The following is a 22430-nucleotide window of genomic DNA, read 5'->3' as shown; positions in this document are numbered from 1 at the left end:
AGATGACTCTACCTTAGTCGGTCATCGTTGCCAGATCCGGATTTCGGCTCCCTCGAGCTTTCTTCAGTGGCGATGGTGATCGTCTTCTCGTTGGTGTGTTCTTGCTCTATCGTGGTAGGAGAAAGAGTGGCTCTGTGCAGAGTTGTCCTGGCTAATATACCGGTTCAGTGGGGATCCTGGCGTTCGTCTTCACTCCTGATTGGCTGAGACCGGTACTCGCGGCTTCTGATTGGTCTTCGGCCGTGCGCCTCATGCCAACTACGACCCGCAGATCGCTGGCTTTTGAATTGTCTGCTGCCGTGCGCCTTACGCTAGGTAAGACTCGCAGGTCGTTGTCTTGAATATTGAGATCTGGGAGACAGCTCTTTGATGTACAATGCCTCTAATAAAGGGAGGCGTCTTACATCATTACACGTGTCCAAGATCTCTGCGCCGTTTTCTAGGATTTCTCGCGTAAGGGTGACATTATGGATTTGTTTCAGGTGGTTTTTCGGTGCTCCAGAAGAAAGGTGGTACGAAAGTCTTCGAGATTACTTCATGGAAATCATGCCAATGTAGGAAGATGGGACACAGTCCCCTCTATTGCAATTAAACCTGCAAATGACATGCGATTTTTGAAGTGTCTCAGTGTGTTGTTGCGGACTATTCTTAAGAAGAAGATGGCTAGTTTTCTTAGACTTATAATAAATAATAAAATTTAATATTTTGTCAGGGTCTGTTGTCTTGATGTTTTGTTTTATTATTTTCTTCATAATTCTTTCTTCTTCCTTGTAAGCAGTGGAAAAAGTGGCTTTATAGTATAGGTTTATTTTATTATTATTCTCTTTATGTTGGTTGCTGTTACCGTTCTTTTTCCAGTTATCAATGATCTTAGAAGTCTGACGTCTTATATACTTTTCGGTGAAACCGTTATTAATCAATACCTGGGTGGAGCGTTCTATCTCGTAGTGTACTTGATTCCAGGAGCTGCAGTGTGTTAAGGCTCTTCTAATGTAGGCACCGATGGTGGCGTCCTTATAGCGCTGTGGGCACTTACTATTTCCATTGAGGCAATGTCCGGTGTCTGTAGGTTTGGTGTAAACGCTGGTATTGAAAGACTCGTTTTGTTGTTTGACGAGTATGTCCAGGAATTGGATAGTACCTTCAACACTGTCCTCTATGGTGAAGTTAATCTCTGATTTTTATGAAAGTGGTAGTTGCCGACAAGACTGACGGGTTAAACTCCATATGAGGACGGAGCCTTTATTTGTACGAAGTTTCGCTTATTACAGGTACTTGAAAAAGCTGTAATAAGCAAAACGTTGTACAAATAAAGGCTCTGTCCTCATATGGTGTTTAATACGTTAAGCTCTGATGTTTGCTGGAGGTGAAGTCGGAGTTGTTCTACTTCTGCTCTAGTCTTGGCCTTGATGAATATGTCATCTACATATCGGCAGTATATGTCTAGTTTCTTAGTGGCCTTAAAAACTTCTTCCTCTACGCATCCCATAAAGAAATTGGCCATTAGAAGACCTAATGGAGAGCCCATAGCAACGCCGTCAATTTGGCAATATTTGTTTCCTTGTGAGCAGATGAAAGGGGATTCTTTGGTACAACACTCTAGTAGTTTGCTGAGCACTTGTTCAGGGATGTTAAGGTTCGGGGTGGCTTCATTGTGGCATATTCTATCAATAATGTAGTTAATAGTGCGGTCTACAGGGACGTTGGTAAAGTGGGGTTCGATATCAAGCGATGCGGAAACTCCTTTAGCGTTGTTGGACTTCAGAATATCAAGAAAATCTGAAGAAGCTTGGAGGCTATAGGTATCGGGAATGTAAGGGGTTAGGAGAGTACACAGTTTCTTGGCAATGTTATAAGTTGGTGTCGGAATTTGTGATATTATTGGTCTTAATTTGTTTCCGGGCTTATGAGTCTTGACGTTGCCATAGCAATAATCCATACTATGAACAGTAAGCTTATTAAACTTGATTGAATTACTTGCAGCATTGTTAGTCGAAATTAGTTTATTGATTTTCCTCTTTAGCGATTCAGTGGGATCTTTTGTGATTCTTTTGAATTTGCTTTCGCTGAGGATTGTATCTATTTTGCTGAGATATTCAGCAGTGTACATGAGGACCTAGGAGGCTGTTTTATCAGCTTTCCTAATGGTGATTTCAGGATCGGATACTAGATGTTTCGCCGCCTGGATGTGTTCCTGGTCTATTATGCTGCTTCTGTAGTTTCCTCTTGAAAGAGGAGAAATTACCATGGAACCAACGTTCAAGCAGGAAGTCATAGCCGAAGTGTTGCTTCAATACAACGCACAATCTTTTTATCTTCTGATTTGATGTATCTTAATAATTCTCCTATTGTTGCCGACGTTTCGGAACTTCCTGGTTCCATCTTCTGGGCGATCTGATGTGCAGGGTCTTTGTATGTCTTATTTATACTTGGAGTAAGGATCATAGGGTTTCTCTGTGTTCAGTCTTTTCATGGATGGTAAGACGCGCAGGGCTTCGATCTGGATGTTGATGTTAGGATGGTTATTTTGTATGTATATGGCTTCCAGGAACAGTAGCCGTCGGGGATCCGATTCCCTGTCTATGATTGTTGTATTATTGTCTAGGTCTTTTCTTGTTAATGTTTTGTTGTGGGAAGAGAGTATAGTGTGACTTGATTGATCCGTTGGACAGGTAGCATATTAGGCGGTCGTGTTAATTGTATTGTTGTCATACCAATGTAGGTGTGAGATCCACACGCCTCACTATTGCATTTGTATTGGTATACAAAGTGGTCTTATTGTAATGGTGTTTTTGTGATTGTGGGTTGGTTACGGATAATCAAATGGGCTGTTTTCTTAGTATTGTAATAGATGATGAGTTGGATTTGTTTTCCGGGATCTGTTGTCTGTATGTTCTTGTTTATGATTTCTTTTAATATCTTTTCGTCTGTCTTGTATTCTGTTGACATGTGATTCTTGTAATATAACTTGATGAACTTTTTGTTGTTAGATGTCGGGTTATCTTCTTTTGTGTACCATTTGTCTAGGATATTTTTTTATGTGTGTTACATCTGAATTTGTGTATCCGTTGTTAACCAGGACCTGAGTTAGTCTCTCCAGTTCCTGGTGTGTATTTCTAAATGTGGAGCAGTGTGAAAGGGCCCTCCTGACTTATGCGCCGATTGTGAAGTGTAAGTAACGGGAAGGGCACTCACTCTTTCTATTCAGGCAGAGTCCAGGATTTGTTGGTTTGGTGTAAACTGTTGTTAGGAAGCCTGTCTGTTGTGCTGTGACGAGGACGCCAAGGAAAGGGAGGTGTCCATTGCTGGCTTCTTCGTAGGTAAAATTCAATCCAGAGGCTCTGATCAAGCGGGTTTTCAGGTTTTGAAGTTCCCTTTGCTCTCTTACTCGTACGAATATATCGTCCATGCAACGGTAGTAAATGGAGGGACGGGCTTCTGCTAGGAGCTGTCTCAATAATACCCATGAAGAAATTTGTAAACAAAACTCCAAGGGGGCTACCCATTGCCACACAATGGATTTGTTTGTACATCCTTCCATTAGGGCAGGTAAAGGGAGTGTAAGAGGCCGGTAGATAGAGCTAGACATTTAAGTAGATAGAGGGGTAGGTGAAACGATATGTACATTTTATATTCGGTTGTTATGAAACAATGGCTGACTGCAAGTTGCAGAGTTGCATATTTCGCTTACCGTCTTATATTTTTAAACATTGGTTAGAGTAGGTGCTGATGTGACGGAACGCGAACACAAAGCCTGTTCTGTTTGTGTCACAAATGCTTGCGTAAACAGTATTACTTGAGACAGTATGACAGTCTTTCTGATTGGAGAAAAGGGTGGAGGAGAAAAATTACACTGGCCTGCGAAGTTTCAAAGGTAAAGCATCTGATAACTGATTCTAGGGTAATTTGCTATGCAGAATCTAAAAATCACACTAATTTTGTTCAATCAGGTCACGTTTTTGAGATACGAGGCGGTAAAAATAATTAAAAACGCCATTTAGTGCTATTTATTCCCTTTAATTTTGGAAAAAAAATCTTGACAAAAGAAAAAAAAATTCTTGCATATTTCAGAAGATAAAGAGGATATATTACAGAAAATCTAATCATGGATGAAGGGCCTTTTCAGTGACTTTCTCCTGTGTTGGGCAGCCACCACGTCTCGTTTCAAACACCAACAGTAGTCCGCAAGAAAGTTCACATCCCACCGGCCTTGGTAGCGTTCTTCCATGACACGAATATCCTGGTGGAAACGTTCTCCCTGTTCCTCACTGAAGTCACCACAGTTCTGAGGGAAATAGTCTAAGTGGGACCGTAGAAAGTGCATTTTGACTGACATGCGAGCCCCTAATTTTTGATAGCTGTTCAAGAGCTCATCGACTTCTTTCTCGTATTCTGCACTTCGGTTATTTCCTAGAAAGTTTCTTATCACTGACTTAAGCGACCACCAAACGGACAGCTCAGCTGCATTCAGTGCATCGTCAAACATTGAGTCCTTCATAAGTTCCCTTATCTGAGGCCCATCAAAGATGCCAGCCTTAAGCTTTTCCAGACTGATCCGAGGAAACTTCTGCTGAAGAAAAGTAAATCCCATGCCGTCCTTGTCCATTGCCTTGACAAAGTTCTTCATCAGTCCAAGTTTGATATGTAAAGGTGGGAGTAAGACCTTGTTTGGTTCAACAAGAGAACGAGCCTGAACATTGTGTGAACCAGGTTCCAAACGTTGTCATGATGGCCATTCTTGTCTGACAAAATGTTGATCATCAGCCCGACTATCCCACAAACACCAAAAACATGGATACTTTGTGTACCCACCCTGTAGTCCCAAAACCAATCCAACTACCTTAAGATCTCCACAGATCAACCAACCATGGTCATTGTAGTTCAGAGCAGCCAGTAGCTGATCCATGTTGTCATGAGTTTCTTTCATTTGCACCGAATGACCGATTGGAATTGAAGAGTATTTATTTTCGTTGTGAAGGAGGACTGCCTTGAGACTTCTGCTGGAAGAGTCGATGAACAGTCTTCATTCAGTAGCAACATAGTCCAGCCCCATTGATTGAATCAAACCAGCAATGTTGTTGCAGTAAACTAATGACGAGTCCTTCTGGGTTGTGAAGAACTGTCTAAATTCTGTTTCACGCTCTCGGTACCAAAATAATGTTGTCTCAGGTGCTAGCAAATTTATCTCACGAAGACGAGAACCCAGAAGCTGTGCTGATTCCTTTGATAGGTTTAGATCCCGTGTCAGGTCACTGAGATCTGCTTGTGTTAGAGGCACTGGCCGGTCATTCTCTTCTGGCATGTATTCTCCACCCTCTGCCCTGTCTAGTGCGTTATCAGATTCCGATTCAGAGCTAGATTTCATTGCAACATCTGGCTCGGGAACGGGCAGGCCTGGACCATGAGGGACTGGTCGTATGGCAGACGGAACATTATGATACTGAATACAATGCTTGTTCTTGCGGTTGACTCCTTTAAGATTAGTCATGCAGGAATAGCAGTCTGACACATAATCTTTACCCTCTCTCCAAACCATTGGAACAGCGAATGGCATACTCTTCCTTTTTTTATTTCTCCAATCACGCAAGTTCTCGACACATGTTTTGCAGCTAACATGGGGTGCAAATGGCTTGTCCTGGTCACCAAGCTTAACTCCAAAGTAAGCATGATATGCCTTCTTCACAAAATCAGTTATATTTGCTAGTCGACGAGGAAGAATCACATTACCACATATGTAGCAGAACCTATCAGGATGATTTGTGCATTTGCGTTCCATTTTCTGTCAATCTAAGATACGTGTCTAAAATAGAAACACAAGAAGCACAGATTCTTGTAAAAAGCACAGATTCTTATAAAATCAGTCACATTGATTGGAGATCACACTTTTCTAAACCATTTTCAGTTTCAGTGTTGTCAATGCAGTTTGTCAATGTAGTCAATGCAGTTTCAGTTTCAGTTTCGGTTTCAGTTTCCTGAAAGTAAACAAAAACATCATTAGGTTTCAGTATCAGATTCGGGGTGCTACAGTATAATTTTTATGCAAAAAAAAAAAAAATAATAATAAGAATAGGCTATACCTGCAGCCTCGTTTTCCTTATACTTAGTACTATACAAGGCCCAAAAGTCGCACTTCTCATATCTCAAAAACTAGACCTGATCCAAGGAAACGGATGGCATTTTTGGATTCAGCGCACAAAAAAACAAAACAAAACAACAACTATAAATCACTTGAAAAACCTTCGACCTTTGAAAAAAAAAATTAAACGCAGGCCAGTGTTATTGATGCATGGAGGTAAAGTAACGCCCTAATAGGGTGGCACTTATTTGTAACGTTCAAAGTTATTGGATGAATTAAATTGTGACGTCGGAGCATACTTGGCTTGGTGGGTGTAAGAGGATCCCAGGGGGGAGTCCTTTGGTGTACCTTATCTAAAACCGTTGTAGAGAATTAGTGAAGAAGAAAATCAAGAAGGTTTAAGACCAATTTGCTTACTCCATCCAGAAACATTATCAACTTGTTAGAGAAGATATGGTGGAAAAAATAATTAAAGAGAAGGACAAGGCATGGGGCCTACAGAAGAAAAAATTAATAAATGTTAGTGTCAACGAAACTAACAGTGGTGGCAGCGGTGGGATGAACTCCCTCCGAAGAGAATACAAGGCTGGTGCGTGCAGCAAACTACAAGACTGAGGCAAGATAAGTCTACGGGTACATAACTCTACAGTGCATGCAACTATAACCACGCAGTGCACAACCACAACCACGTGTATGCTGAATCCAAAGGACGACAAGTCGAGGAACGAGGGTTCTACAATACTACGAGCAACTAATACGAGTGGAATAAAGCGATCTTCAAGGTGATCAACTACAAGACGATCTTCAAGGCAGTGAACGACGAGGCTGACGAACGACGAGGCTGACGAGGGACGTCGAGGCTGCCGTACGTAAGGAAGACTACGTGGAGGCACCCAAGTAAAATCAACTATTGAAGGTATGAGGAACACTAATTCAAATGTGGTGAAGCATGAAATTCATACTTCAAATATTAACATCCCAAAATTCACTGGAGATGAGAACACTTTAGGAGTTAATAAGTTCCTTAACTTAATAGATACATTAATTGTGAGCAAAAATATAACAAATGAAAAAAGAAAAATAGAAATTTTAAAGGAATATAGATCCTGAGAAGGGTAGAGCTAGGTTTATCATAAATTTCCAGCAAATGGAAGATATCAGCCAATATGAAGCCTATAAGAAAGCATTCATTAAACATCTTATGTCCAAATGTGATCAGGATCCTATCATGTCTTAGGTTAGAATGATCAAAGTAGTTAGAACAAATGAATCAGACACAGAATACTTAGCTATATTGGATAGATAGTGATAAAGACATGAATTCTATCTTGAAAGATTCAGATTGAATAGAAAGATCTAGTAACAAAATGAAAATTTCTCAGGTAATAAAAATGATCACATTTGGATTGTTAACCAAAAATTCTGATGATTTCACAGCAGAAAAGCTGCATAAAGGTCTCAAGTCAACTATAAATTTAAGGGCGGTAGATTATCTAATGCAAGGGTACAGTGAGACTAGAATGATAAATCCATATGTGATGACAGTGGGACAACAGAGGTACTCTAGAGGACAGTTTAAGAAAACAGAATTAGGACATAGACAGAAAGTTAGAAGTCCATCCAGGGATACTAGAATTATATGTCTTAATTGTAATACTTGGGGACACAAAGCACAAGACTCTTATTGTGGAATTATTTGTAGAAATTACAAATATGAGGATCATGATGAGTATCAGTGCAGAGACCCACTTTTCTGTATGTATCTGAATGTAGACATTTTCGTATGCACCAGGAAACAAGAGGAAAATCCCCAGACACAGAATAAACCAATATTCTAGAACTCCCCACATATATACAAATAGAAAGTATAAGAATGATAGAAAGGTGAAAGAAAACTTCTTCATCAAAGATAGTCATAAACTGACAATTACAATTGGAAGGACTTCTGTAGGACCTCTCATTGGTGGTAGAGTGTTCAATAAGCCTATTCAAATATTTATTGATACGGGATCTGTAGTTAATGCAATTACAAGTAAAGTTTTAAACTAGTTGAAACCAGGAGTGAAAATCTTGAAACCAATCCATTACTCATTGCAAGGAGTAACTGGAAATCATCTAAAAAATTAGATAAGATTGAACTAGAAGTTATCTTATATACAAATGAATATTTGCACATTTCAGTGATAGTTGTAGAAGAATCTGTTTTTCTAGGAGATTTATTGATAGGATGTGCAACTATGAGAAAAGAGAACATGGTCATATATCCTGCTGACTTAGGGATCTTAGTGAAATCACAGTTAATACCATTTTTAAACCAACCAGACTTAAAACCAGTGACAGGAATCAATGAATCCCTAGACATTGATAAGAATGATAAGAATTTTACTTTAGATAACGAGGCCGAGCGGTACAGACCAACAGAAAGTAAGGCCTCATATACAAGAAGTGTACCCAACTCAGATGTTCAAGAAATCCCAGAAATTATTAATTCAACAACTACAAATGAAGCCTTACAAATTGTGGATGGTGACGTAATAAAGTCGACATTATTAAACTCCAGAGCAATTAACAGGGTTGAAGTGCAGTTCAAAGGAGTCACTGTAGATTCTGAAATTATAACCATCCCAGAATCAATTAGATTAAAAGGTTTGAAATTGGACTCAGGGATTTATAAGTCAAATAAGAACATAGTAGATATATTAATTATTAATACCTTAAATAAATATATAGTTTAAGGAAAGGTAAACAAATAGGATGTTTTCAGGTGTGTACCAAACCCATCAAGATTTTAAACGAGAGTACTGAGGAGGTGGAATTACCAATTTCATCAATTTGTTCAGTTCAGGAGGAAAACAAAAAAAAAATCAATTAGAACCTATTAATTGCCCTAAATTGGATGAAAGTGTAGTTGCTTTCCTTGTGAAGCACAATGAAGCAATTGCTTTGCCATGGGACGCCTTAGGCAAAACAACTGTTTGAAAACATCAGATTGAATTAAAACCAGGAACACAGCCTATTTACATACCCGCCTACAGAGTTCCTCACTCTAAATTAGCAATAGTAGATAAACTGATCACTGAAATGTTATCGCAGGATATTATTGAACATAGTAAAAGTGAGTGGAACTTCCTTTGATTTTGGTGCCGAAGTCAGATGGTACTATGCCCCCAGTTATTGATTATAGCGACTTGAATAAGAACACCATTCGTGACCGGTAAACATTACCAGTAATAGGGGACATTCTAATAAGTTTAGGAACCGAGAATAGATATTCTATCACTATAGACATCAAATCTGCTTTTTGGCAATATAGTTGCATGGAGACTCACGAGAGTTCACAGTATTTTTTACTCTAACGGGACATTATGCGTTCAAAAGAATGCCATCTGGGTTATGTAATAGACCATACATGAAATTAATGAATACAATTCCAGATGGGTTGTTAGGAAACACTACCAGTGTATTCCTAGATGACATTTTAATTGTTTCCCAGACAGCGATTGAGCACTTTAAGCAATTAGATTTGATATTCTCAAGACTAGTTGAAGTAGGATTGAAAGTGAAACTTGAAAAATGTAAGTTCTTGCAAGACAGTGTTATTTATTTGGGACATAAGATAGACAGGCATAGACTTAGTACAGTTAATTCAAAGGTTGAAGCAGTCAAGAATTTTCCAGTTCCAACCAATGTAGACAAGACTAGGTGCTTTTTGGGATTGACAGGATATTATAGAAATTTTATTCAACGATATGCTGACATTGCTAATTCATTAAGTTCTTTGTTGAGGAAGGACTCAAAGTTCATGTGGGGACCTGCACAACAGGAAGCTTTTGACAAGTTGAAAGATAAACTCACGAGTTCTCCAATTTTAATATTTCCAGACTATGATAAAGAATTCATTCATTGCACTGATGCATCTGACATAGGATTAGGAGGAATACTTATGCAAGAGAAAAATGGAAATTTAAAACCAATAGCTTACACTTCAATACTGTAATAATGCAGAAAGAAACTACTCTATAACAGAAAGAGAAACATTAGCAGTGATATATTCATTAGAAAGTTTTAGAGATATGATACTGGGATATCCAATCAGAGTATGGACTGATCATACAGTTATTCAGAACTTATTTAAGCATAAGAATCTTAGGGGCAGACTCGCTAGATGGTTTGCGATACTTCAGTGTTATGAAGTGAAATTGAATACATACCGGGTAAAAAGAATGTTGCGGCAGATACACTTTCTAGAAACATTAGCCAACCAATGACAGGGTTAATTAATTTTGTTTGTAGTATAGAAGAGTTAGTTACTTTAGATGAGGAAATGCTAATAAGAGAACAGAGGGATGATAAGACATGTGACTCATTAGTCAAATATTTGATGAACCCAAGAGGAAATCATCGAAAACTACCAAAGAGGTATAAGATAGAGGAATTTCATTTGATTAATGGACTTTTGTATAGAAAACAGTTGTAAGTGGGAAAGATATTTCTAGAGGTCCAGTAAATCAGTTGGTAATACCACAAACTCTTGTAAAAGAGATATTGAAGTTACTTCATGATAGTGATTTTAGCTCACATCCAGGAAAGGATCAAACTTATAGAGAAGTACAACTTAAATACTTTCGGCCAGGTATGAAGGATATATATAATTATATTGAAATTTGTCTGAATTGTGTTAAGGTGAAAGGAAATACAACAAAACTTGCTCCTATATTTACCTATTCCATTCCACAGAAACCTTGGGAAAGAGTTCACATAGATACATTGGAGTTACCTATGTCTGAGAATGGATATAAATATGTATTCGTTGCCATTGATAATTCTTAAGATTTTGTATTTTACAACCCATTCTAAATAAGAAAGCTGAAACTATTGCTTCAGTAATCTATGATTATATAATCTGTAATTTCACTACACCTAAGATCTTAGTTTCAGATAATGAAACTGAATTCAATAACAAAATATTGAAGAAAAAAAATTATGTAGTTTATTTAAGATAAAGAAAGTAAACATTCTAGTGAATCATCCACAAAGTAATGGAGTTGTAGAGAGGTTAAATAAGAAAATTATTACATATCTTAGAAGTATGATAAGTCCTCATAGTATAACTTGAGATACTTGGGTTCCTTGTGTTAAATGTACTCTGAACAACCAAATTAATATAGCAACATGTGAAACACCTTATTCTATTATTTTGGGGGAAGACAAAACTCTTCCATATGAAATCTTGACTGGAGAGCAGAAACCTGTGTATAATATAGATGATTATATCTCAAATAGAATAAATACTTTCCAAAGTATTCACCAAAGAGTTAGGGAACATATGCAGGAGTATTCACAAGAGATGAAAAGCAATAACACAAAATAGCACATAAACTAGAATTGAAAATATGAGATTTAGTCATGGTGAAATTACATTCACCCTATAATAAACTTTCGCCAAGATACTCAGGTCCATATAGAATAATTGATTCTGCAGGTGGAAATAACTTTATTAAACTCTTCCATTTAGAAAATAGGGAAGAATTGATAGACCATTTAGATGATATGAAGAAAGTTAGGTTGCAGATCTATGAAGATGATTGTTGTGATACCCTATGTATCAATTTTAATAAACCAGAAGAGTATAGGAAATATAATGATAATATTCTAATTGAATTGAATATTAATCTTGATGCATTTTACAGATAATATCAATTTGACCATTTGTATGTACCTGGGATGGGAGACCTAAATTACTGTAACTTGGTGTCAGGCCGGGATATGAAGACCTTGGCTCTGCTGTGGTCAGACTTGGAATCTTAAGGACATTTCACATATGTATTGAAATATGTGAAGCATTAAGAGTGTTTCTTTGAAAAAAAAAGTGTGCCAACAAAAAAATAATTGAAATGCAAGAAGAAAATTTTTACAATAATTTTCTAACTCTAAAGTAGTAAGTTTTGCAAATATGTTTACAAATTATTCCATATTGCAAAGTAATTTTGGGAGATGCTTTATTATTTAGACATGTATGTTATTTACCATTATTCTGCCTGAATTATTATTGTGCATTTTGGAGGGTTGATTAAATCTTTGATATGTATATGTTTGATGTGTTTTACTGATACCATTTTACCATTTGCAAGGTTATATTAGCTTCTTATATATATGATAACTTCCAAGTATATTCTAGTGAGCCCTGTAAGAGGGTGGTAGATATCATTGGTCGGGACGACCAAGGGTAGCTGCCGAACCCTGTAAGAGGTCGAGAGATAGAGGTAGACATTTAAATAGAGGGGTTGGTGAAACGATATGTACATTTTATATTCGGTTGTTATGAAACAATGGCTGACTGCAAGTTGCAGAGTTGCGTATTTCGCTTACCATATTATATTTGTAAACATTGGTTAGGGTAGGTGCTGATGTGACAGAATGTGGACACAAACCCTGTTCAGTTTGTGTCACAAGTGCTTGCATAAACAGTATTGCTTGAGACAGTATAACAGTCTTTCTGATTGGAGAAAAGGGTGGAGGAGGAGAACAATTATTGGTGCATGGAGGTAAAGTAACGCCCTGAAAGGTTGGCACTCATTTGTAACGTTCAAAGTTATTGGATGAATTAAATTGTGACGTCGGAGCATACTTGGCTTGGTGGGTGTAAGAGGATCCCAGGGGGGAGTCCTTTGGTGTACCTTATCTAAAACCGATGTAGAGAATTAGTGAAGAAGAAAATCAAGAAGATTTAAGACCAATTTGCTTACCCCATCCAGAAACATTATTAACTTGTTAGAGAAGATATGGTGGAAAAAATAATTAAAGAGAAGGACAAGGCATGGGGCCTACAGAAGAAAATTTAATAAGTGTTAGTGTCAACGAAAGTAACAGGTAGCTTCTTTAGTGCATATCTCCAGCAGCGATCTTAAGCTTTTCTCGGGGATGTTGAGAGGTGTGGTATCATCGCAGTAGTACACTCTCTTGAGAATGAAATCGATGGTACGTTCTACGTTGATGTTCGTAAATAGATTCTCTACGTCCAACAAAGCAATGATGGCATCCTTGTTAGATGGGGAATCTCGTAGGGTTTCAAGAAAATCGGACGCTGAGGCAATGGTGTAGTTGCTGGGGACATATGGAGTAAGAAGTTCGTTAAGTTTCTTGGCTATGGGATATGTTCCTGTAGGTATTTGGGAAATGAGGGGCCTAATAGGGTTACCTGGTTTATGCGTCTTGATGTTTCCAAAAACATACCTGAGAGAGTATTCGCCTGTAAACTTGGGGAATTTTGGACTATCCATGTTGACGTTGATGTATGTGATGATTTTTTTTTCAATTTCTTCATGATGAAATCAATTGAATTTCTTGTTATTTTTATGAACTTTGTGGTGTCGCTGAGTATGGATTCTATTTTGTGGGTGTATTCTTCTCTATCAATGATGACAAAGGAGGCTGTTTTTTCAGCACGTCTGATGGTGATGTCAGGGTTATATCTGAGTTCTTTTGTGGCGAGAAGGTGGTTTCTGTTAATAAATTTACTATGATATGATCTTCTTGTCTTATTGGCTTCTTCAAGAAGGGCTGGTTGAAGGTTTGGTGTGGTTTTGACTTGTCCTGCTTTTTCCAGATGTTGGATGTCATCAAGGAATACCTCTATTTCTAGCCGCTTACGATTGGGTCGTGGTTTTGAAAGATAGTGGCAGTTAAGGCCCATGTTCAGAAGTTTCTCTTGGTCCTTGGTAAGAACATGTAAATTTATCAACAGAAACCACCTTCTCGCCAAATTGATTATCCGTAACCAACCCACCATCACAAAAACCCCCCTTACAAGAAGACCACGTTGTATACCAATACAAATGCAATAGTGAGGCGTGTGGATCTCACACCTACATTGGTATGACAACAATGCAATTAACACGACGCCTAACATACCACCTGTCCAACGGATCAATCAAGTCACACTATACCTCGTTCCACAAAAAAAACATTAACAAGAAAGGACCTAGACAATAATACAACAGTCATAGACAGGGAATCGGAGCCCCGACGGCTACTGTTCCTGGAAGCCATATACATACAAAATAACCATCCTAACATCAACATCCAGATTGGAAGCCCTGCGCGTCTTACCATCCATGAAAAGACTGAACACAGACAGAACCACTACAAGCACTGGGAAAGGTCTTCCAGACCCCCAGTAACTCGGATCCCTATTAGCCCAAGGCAACCAATCAGAGGAGACCCCTTCCTGCAGGAAACCCTATGATCTTTACTCCAAGTATGAATAAGACATCCACAGACCCTGCACATCAGATCGCCCAGAAGATGGAACCAGGAAGTTCCGAAACGTCGGCAACAATAGGAGAATTATTAAGATACATCAAATCAGAAGATAAAAAGATTGTGCGTCGTATTGAAGCTACACGTAATAAAATAATCAACAGTGAATCTTCTATAGCCTTCAACCTCGTATGTTTACAAGAGAATATATATATATATATACATATATATATATATGTATATATATATATATATATTTATATATTTATATATATATATATATATATACATATACATATATATGGGAACCTTACGTCATCGTGGAATATCAGTGCAATAAAAATTATTGGTGAAAATAAGTAGGTGATGGTAAAATATTTCGTGTGTAACATATCCAGAAAATGTCCAGATATTAGAAAATAGTATAGCTTTTTGTATAGACAACAAGTGGAAGAGTCAGTGAGGGTTTGACTGGCAAAATTTGCTGGTAATTAATACTTATAGTGGCCTTTGTATTACATTACTTTTTTTTCTATTGATTACTTTTTCATGTCATAATGATTTTTCTTTTAAGTTATTTGCGATTGGACATTGTCTCAGGTGTTTTTTTTTTTATATTTATCAAACCCTGATTATTTCCCAGATAACTAGTAAATACAGATTTCCAAGAAACTTTCAGAAAGCACATACCTTCGTCAACGCCTTCGTCTCTAAAACATTAAAATTCGGGCTTTTTTGTTTCCTGCAAATAATATAATTGTATTAGCTTTTTCCTTGAGAAAAATAATAGATCATGTGTGATTGTAAATCATATATTCGCTAGACATTCAAAATATTTTGCTAGTGACGATCGAGGAAAACTTGAACAAGCTCAACAGAGCCACTTCCGGCACAACGCTTGTCAGTCAACCTATCGCAATTATGGTAGAAAAAAAAATGGTCTCCCACTTACTAATCTAAAAAACATTTTCTTGGACAAAGAGCTGATCTTACAAAAGTTTCCACTGGAAGTTTGACATACATTATTTATCTATCTATTTATTTGTTTATTTATCTTAATTATATGGGCATAAAAACACATTGATAGGTAGATAGATAGATACGGATGGTCTTGTCATTTTTTACCAACTTTGTTGGCAGAGATACGAATAAAGTGCTAGAATGAACGCCTTCACCAAGTTGCAATACGTTTTAGAGTGTTGCTTCGATTTATACCAGGTAATTCTATTTAGGTGATGGAAAAAAATAGCACAAGAAAGCCGGACCAATACTTGGTGAAGGTCCTACAAATCATATATTCGTTAGACATTCAAAATATTTTGCTAGTGACGATCGAGGACAACTTGAACAAGCTCAAGGTCCTACAAATCATTAGCAGACGAAAAACTGTTATTTCAAGAACTGTCTAGTTTCTGCAACCGGGATTTATTGATAATGGGTGATTTCAATTTTACTGACATTGATTGGATGACCCTTGAACATGGCCATATAGGTAATCGCTTGATTGATTTTCTTGGTGACAATTACTTAATTCAGCATGTAAAAGAGCCCACAAGATATGGAAACTTACTCGATCTATTGATCACTAGCCGCGAAAGCATGGTAAGTGATGTAGAAGTCGGTGAATCTGTTGCAAATAGCGATCACAACTTAGTCAGATTCAAACTCCTAAACAATTTTAGAATAGATACTTGTGCTTCTAAAATACCCGATTTCAGTAAAGCTCAGTTCATAGGACTACGTCAGGAGCTCCAGCTTACAGATTGGGAGGCAAAATTAAACGAAAGGCCTGTAGATCAGATGTGGGAAATATTTCAAAATACGCTCACTAAGATGATTCAAACTTACATTCCTTTTAAGGACAGACGTCTCCCAAATCAGGCTCGCCCAAAGTGGCTCGACAAAGAAACTGAAAAAAGTATTGCTAAAAAGAGACAGGCTTATAAGAAATATAAGTGCTCGGGTGCATCTAATGACTATGAAAGTTATGTATCAATACAGAGAGATTTAAAAAAGACAATAAGAAAAAGAAAACGACAATACGAAATGAACATCGCTGATAAATCCAAAGAGAATCCCAAAGAATTCTATAGTTACATCAGAGATAAAAAGGTTGTTAGGAATCACATTGGTCCACTATTATCTACTTGAATATTCAAATGAAGGAATGTGTAATATCTTAAACAATTATTTTAGCTCGGTATTCGTAAACGAAACACCTCAAAGTGAATTCCAAACTGAAACCTGTGAAAAGTCTGGGGTAAGCTTACTCACTACGGTAAATATAACAAAAGAAAAAATTAAAAGGTGTACAGACAAACTCAAAGTTAATAAAACACCAGGGCCTGACGGTTGGCATCCAAGAATCTTAAAGGAAATGAAAAATGAGATTGTTGTTCCATTAGAAATTATTTTCAAGAAATCCATCATATCCGGAGATGTCCCAAGAGAATGGAAGCTAGCTAACGTTACTCCCATATTCAAAAAAGGTGACAAAAAGAAACCAAATAACTATAGGCCTATAAGTTTGACTTCAATCGTAGGAAAAATAATGGAAACTATCATCAGAGATGCTATCGAACATCATTTAGAAAGTAATCGTTTGATAAATGATAGCCAGCATGGTTTCAGACGAAAACGTTCTTGCGTGACTAACTTACTCGAATTCTACAACACAGTTATCTCGAATTATGACAAAAGAAACAATATAGATTTAATATATCTAGACTTTGCAAAAGCTTTTGATACCGTCCCACACGAAAGACTACTTACTAAACTAGCTTTGCATGGAATAAGTGGTAGCCTATTAGGTTGGACTAGTAATTGGTTGAATGGTCGAAAACAGAGAGTTGTTTTAAATGGAAAAACTTCTGGATGGAAAAGTGTTGCAAGTGGAGTTCCTCAGGGTTCCGTTCTTGGGCCACTTCTATTCATAGTATATATAAATGATATAGACCATGGACTAAAATCTACTGTTTCCAAATTTGCTGATGATACAAAACTGTGCGGAGTGGCAAATGATCACTCAAACCAATTAGATATTCAAGAAGATTTAGATCAATTACAGCAATGGTCTGAAAAGTGGCTAATGAAATATAACACAAGTAAATGCAAGGTAATGCACATAGGTAAAAATAACAGTAAGTACGATTACAACTTATTTGGAAATTCGTTAACAAAAGTGGATAGTGAAAAAGATCTCGGCGTAATTATCAGTAACGACCTCAAATCATCCAAGCAATGTATTTCAGCCTCTGAGAAAGCAAATAAGATTCTGGGACTGATTGCGCGATCTTTTGGAATATGCTGTTTCCGTATGGTCACCGAATCTCATTAAAGACATTGACAGACTGGAAAAAGTACAACGGCGAGCCACAAAACTGATTCCATATATCAAAAATAAATCATACGAAAATCGACTTAAGCACATGAATCTGTTTTCCCTAAAAAAGCGTAGACTCAGAGGTGACTTGATACAGGTCTTTAAGATTTTAAAGGGAATTGACAACATCAAAAGTGACCAAATTTTCACATTGAATGAGAATCAGACAAGAAACAATGGTCTCAAACTGTCCGGAAATAGATTCAATTTGGAAGTAGGTAGAAACAACTTTGCCAACCGTGTAGTTAATGAATGGAATAAACTTCCTGCACAGGTAGTACAATGTAGTTCAGTTCAAAGCTTTAAGAATCATTTAGATAAATACTTAAGTAAGATGCTGTAATGATTATAATTTATCTTATATTATTTGTTTTTGTTTTATCATTTGTCTGTCTGATTTTAATTTATCATTAATTATATGTTAATTTATTATTTACTATTTACCTGTTTGTTTATCATTTTAACTATACCTATGCATTTATTTATGTATTTTATTTGTTATTTACATTATTATAGTTTTTATTTATTATTTTATTACTAATATGATTTTTTTTTTTTTTTTTTGGCATCCGACCTAGATATGGATCAAAAGGTCTCCTGTCGGCATGCTCCGCCTTTGTAATCCTTTTTAAATCCCACAAAATAAAGGAATTCTTTCAAAGAAAAATAGTAAACAAATAAAATTTATTATGGTTCATGTCCACCATTCTACTAAACAAAATGTTTGATATTAATAATAAGTATAAGGTACACTGCTTTAGCTAAACGCAAAAATACCTTGGCATACTCACAACCATCTCATAAAATTGCTCAGAAACCTGGATTTATATAATAATAGATTTTTTCAATACGTTCACGCGTGTTCAGTGTTGGAATGAATCCTCATAATACATAGTGTTGAAGTCATTGCTAACATTTATTGTTGAGAGTTACAAACGTTTCATTCAGTTTTGCAGATCAATTTTATGAAATTTGAATAAACCTATTTAGCTGGAAAAATATTTTGACAAGAATCCTACTTCGTAGTTTATAAAATTGTTTCATATAATTTCAAGACCTCGTGATAAACAATATTTCTTAAGAATTTCTTTTTCTTCTTCCTTTAGAATTCATCACTCTTGAACATGGAACATACAGCTGGCCATGCGTAAATGTTTCCTTCTGGAGCCAAATTACAACTCTTTCAAGCGTTTGAACTTGTGATTCGTGTAAATCTTTAGCAAACGCAGGGTTTGACGGAAGGATTAACGGATGTAACAGAATTTTATATATAAGAGAAGTCACCCCTAACAATGTACAATTTTCTCTGATGGTGACGGATACCGCATAATTTTACATATCATAAATATGGAGGTGAATGAGTTGTGCAGTATTGTGCAACATTCAGGTTCCACTATAGTGATTTACGAAATCATTAATTGAAATTACATAATGCTTCAATATTTTGTGTCTACTTCTCCCAGTATATCTTATCAAGACTACCGCATAACGATTATTTTCAACTCAAGCAAAAAAAAAAGAAAAAAAAGAAAGAAAGAAAAAAAAAATCCCGCAAACAGAGGTACAGGTAGTTTTTTATTTCATCACTAATGTGATTTGCTCTTAATACCGTTTTAAACGTGATGTCCTATATAACAGGGTAGCTTATCACCTAGCGTCTGCCATGTCAATACGTCTGTTCTTTGACGTTAACGACAGACATGCCTTGTGTCTATTCCGTGAGTAGAGAAATTAAAATTTATTACATGGTAGAAATACTATTATAATAGTAAATTCGTGAAAGCAATGAATCATATAATAAGTAAAAGTTGATCAATTAATCAATCAGTCAATGGAGCAAGCGCATAACGCCGCATACTTCCACACATCCTTCCCCTCTCATGAATAGGATTATCTTGGCAAGTTCCCGATCTATCTCTACCGTATCTCGAGAGCTATTTAAAGGAGTACATAATTACTGATATATAACTAGCGAAATAAGAAACTGATTTAGGAACATTAATGACTTATATTCTTTAGTCCTTACCTAGTGCAACATAATCTATAAATTCTTTTACGACTAATAAAGAATTATTTTATGCAACAGAGAGGGCGTTCTCCGGCTTGACATGAAGGGAGTCTATCGATCAAGACCACTTTCAAGCAGTACTTCTCTTCGGCTGCGTAAAAACGTGCAAAAAGGTAAATACAGTTTTTGTTTACTAAAATCTTTGGTGTGACTTTTCTTTGGAAAGTACTCATGAAGGAAAATATCATCAGTGTTTACACGAGATAGATATGTGATTTTTCCGTGTAAAATATGTTCAAAGCGTTATGATCTAATACCAGATGATTTTCTTAACACAAGATGATATATAATATTTTTCTTTGTGTAAAAAATGGACAAATAATTTTGATCTGATTAATGCCAGATGTTTATATTTACACAAGATAGTTATACGATTTTTTTTAATTGACAAGCCATTTTCATCTGATAAATACTAAGCTACTTTATTTACACACGATGGTGAGATGGCTGTTCTTCTACTGATATCACGTAACCCAGTATTACCAGTTGCATGGTCGGATTGTCATGACTAAACCGGCTCACCTACTGGTCACCCGCTAGTGATGAGGGCGTGCCAGACACCCAGACAGAGAAAAAGAAAAAACATCAGATTGACAGGAGAACTATTTCAGTTTATGACCATCCAACTCCGATATGAGTTACTAACCTACGTGTTTACCGTGCGTGGCATCGTTGCTGGGCCTGAAGACGGGGGTCCTGAAAGTTATGTTCCAGTGTTTTAGTTGTACTGAGGTATCCCCCTTGAGGGAGCAACACGACTCTCAGGTTCTCTATTCAGTCCAGGAAGGATGGCTCTTCTTGACTCGGGAAGGCAAATTGACTGGATTGCTATTTGATATTTGAGTTAGAAACGCCCTGAGCCAAACAACTACTGCTTGGGCCAACACCGCACGGTTCGCGGCTACCCTCCACTAGTGTCAAGGTGGTGGGTGCATATCCTCTCTCATGACCCCTGGGACTATTAGGTTAATATGTATATCTAAATCTTAGTCTACTCTCGTTGGGCTCGGTGGTGGGTATGGGCGTGGGAAGGCAAACCATATACATATGTACATGGGTACTATACAGAACACCTACAGTATTGTGGGGACAGGCTTACAACTTGCCCCCCCCCCCTTGTCAAAATCCCCAAACCTGCTGTAGGGGTGCGGGGGTGGTGCAAATGAGACACAAACACGTCAAACCAGGTCTGGGATGAACCTCCGGCGGGATCTCTGTGTGGATGCCTGAAATATCCCCTTTCCCAGGACGACCGATTACCCTTTTTATCGGCAAAGCTCGGGAAGCTTAGACTGGATATGGTGGCTTTCTTAGTGGTGAGAATACCAGGTAGTGGTGAGTCCAGTAGTAGTTACATCTACTTTTGGCAGGGCTGAATCGAAAGGGTCCACCTGGCAGTAGTCTTTGTAGGCATATCTAACTATAGCACGTCGTTGAAGGGTACTCGGGCTGATAAGTGCACAATGGTGGTGAGGCAGAAGCATACATTAGGATTCATTTCACTTATTGCAACATGTGTTTCTACTCCTGCCTTGAAGAGAAGATGTTTTATGCGAAGCTTGGATCTGTTATTGACAAGTGCCAGCCACGAGACACATATTGTTTTTAGCAACTTCAATGAGGTTACTGGCACAGCCATTGCTGGCCAGGAATTAGATACCGGCGCCAATAGTTCTGACGCCAGGAATATTAACATTTCTCTCCTTTTGATTTTTCTAAAATCCAGAAGGATGAAGACTGGTAATTCCTGGTCCCAGAGACGAGAGCCACATCGATAGACATGGTATTATGATGACGGAGGAGTAGCTAAGGAGATGAATCACATACTTGTTCTTCTTCTTTGGAAGATCCTATAAAACTGCAGGGTTTATACAACTGAATCGTAATTTGGCACAACTAACTGAAAACAGTTACTGGACTACAGATGTGAATCCCAATTTTGTAGTAAATCCCTCAGATAAAGAGCTGGACAAAAATGCCTTTTGTGCATTTGATTAAAATTCACTTATGACAACAATGAGTTGAGTTCAGTAGATATCGTGAAATCATAAAGCGATTTTGAAAAAAGTGATTTAGCTATTAAAGAAGTAAACCTTTGTAAGGATATCATATATGTTTCATTGAGTAAGCCACAGTTACCAAGCAGCCGAAACAGATTTATTAAGGTATTGAGAACTTTTGACAATAAGAGTAATTTACATATAACTAGAGCGGATAAAATTAATGCTGCTGCTATTGGAAAAATACTATTTGTCTAAGATATGTGATCTTTTGTTCGATGGCATCACATATGATAAGCTCAAAAATAATTCCCTCAGTAATGTGAATTCAAAATGATGAAATTGTTCTTGAAAGAAGAAAATGATTTCATTAGTGGATTTTCATGCATCACCTCTTCTCTTTTGTATATGTATAGAGACTTATCAAAACTTATTAGCATAACAATCTAGTAAGATCAATTATTAGCTTTCTTGGGTCTATTTCTTATTGTTTGTCCAAATATGTTTTTTCTAAGTCCCTTAGTTGTCAAAATTTTACATTTTTATATGAAAGATAATCTAGACTTAGTTGATAAGTTAATAGTTAAATATTAATTAGATATTCAATCTCGTGAGCTTTGATATTACTTCGTTATTTACTGCAAT

The 22430-nt window shown here is 37.0% G+C and overlaps 1 protein-coding gene across 1 annotated transcript; it reads right to left on the bottom strand.

Annotated features, from left to right (window-relative positions):
- Window positions 1–1324: 1324 nt before the first annotated feature.
- LOC143019892 (uncharacterized) lies at window positions 1325–2110 on the bottom strand. The gene has a single exon (XM_076175869.1). It carries the CDS (start codon window positions 2108–2110, stop codon window positions 1325–1327), a length of 786 nt encoding a protein of 261 aa, XP_076031984.1.
- Window positions 2111–22430: the final 20320 nt, after the last annotated feature.

The sequence above is a fragment of the Oratosquilla oratoria genome, chromosome 38, assembly GCF_046742065.1.
Source record: "Oratosquilla oratoria isolate Oo_2021 chromosome 38, ASM4674206v1, whole genome shotgun sequence".
Lineage (NCBI taxonomy): Eukaryota > Metazoa > Arthropoda > Malacostraca > Stomatopoda > Squillidae > Oratosquilla > Oratosquilla oratoria.
Note: the sequence above shows the minus strand (reverse complement) of the source record. Positions and strands in the feature narration are given on the sequence as shown.

Coding starts and splice junctions, on each gene's coding strand:
- LOC143019892 (XM_076175869.1), bottom strand. CDS start 2,110: ATGTACACTGCTGAATATCTCAGCAAAATAGATACAATCCTCAGCGAA.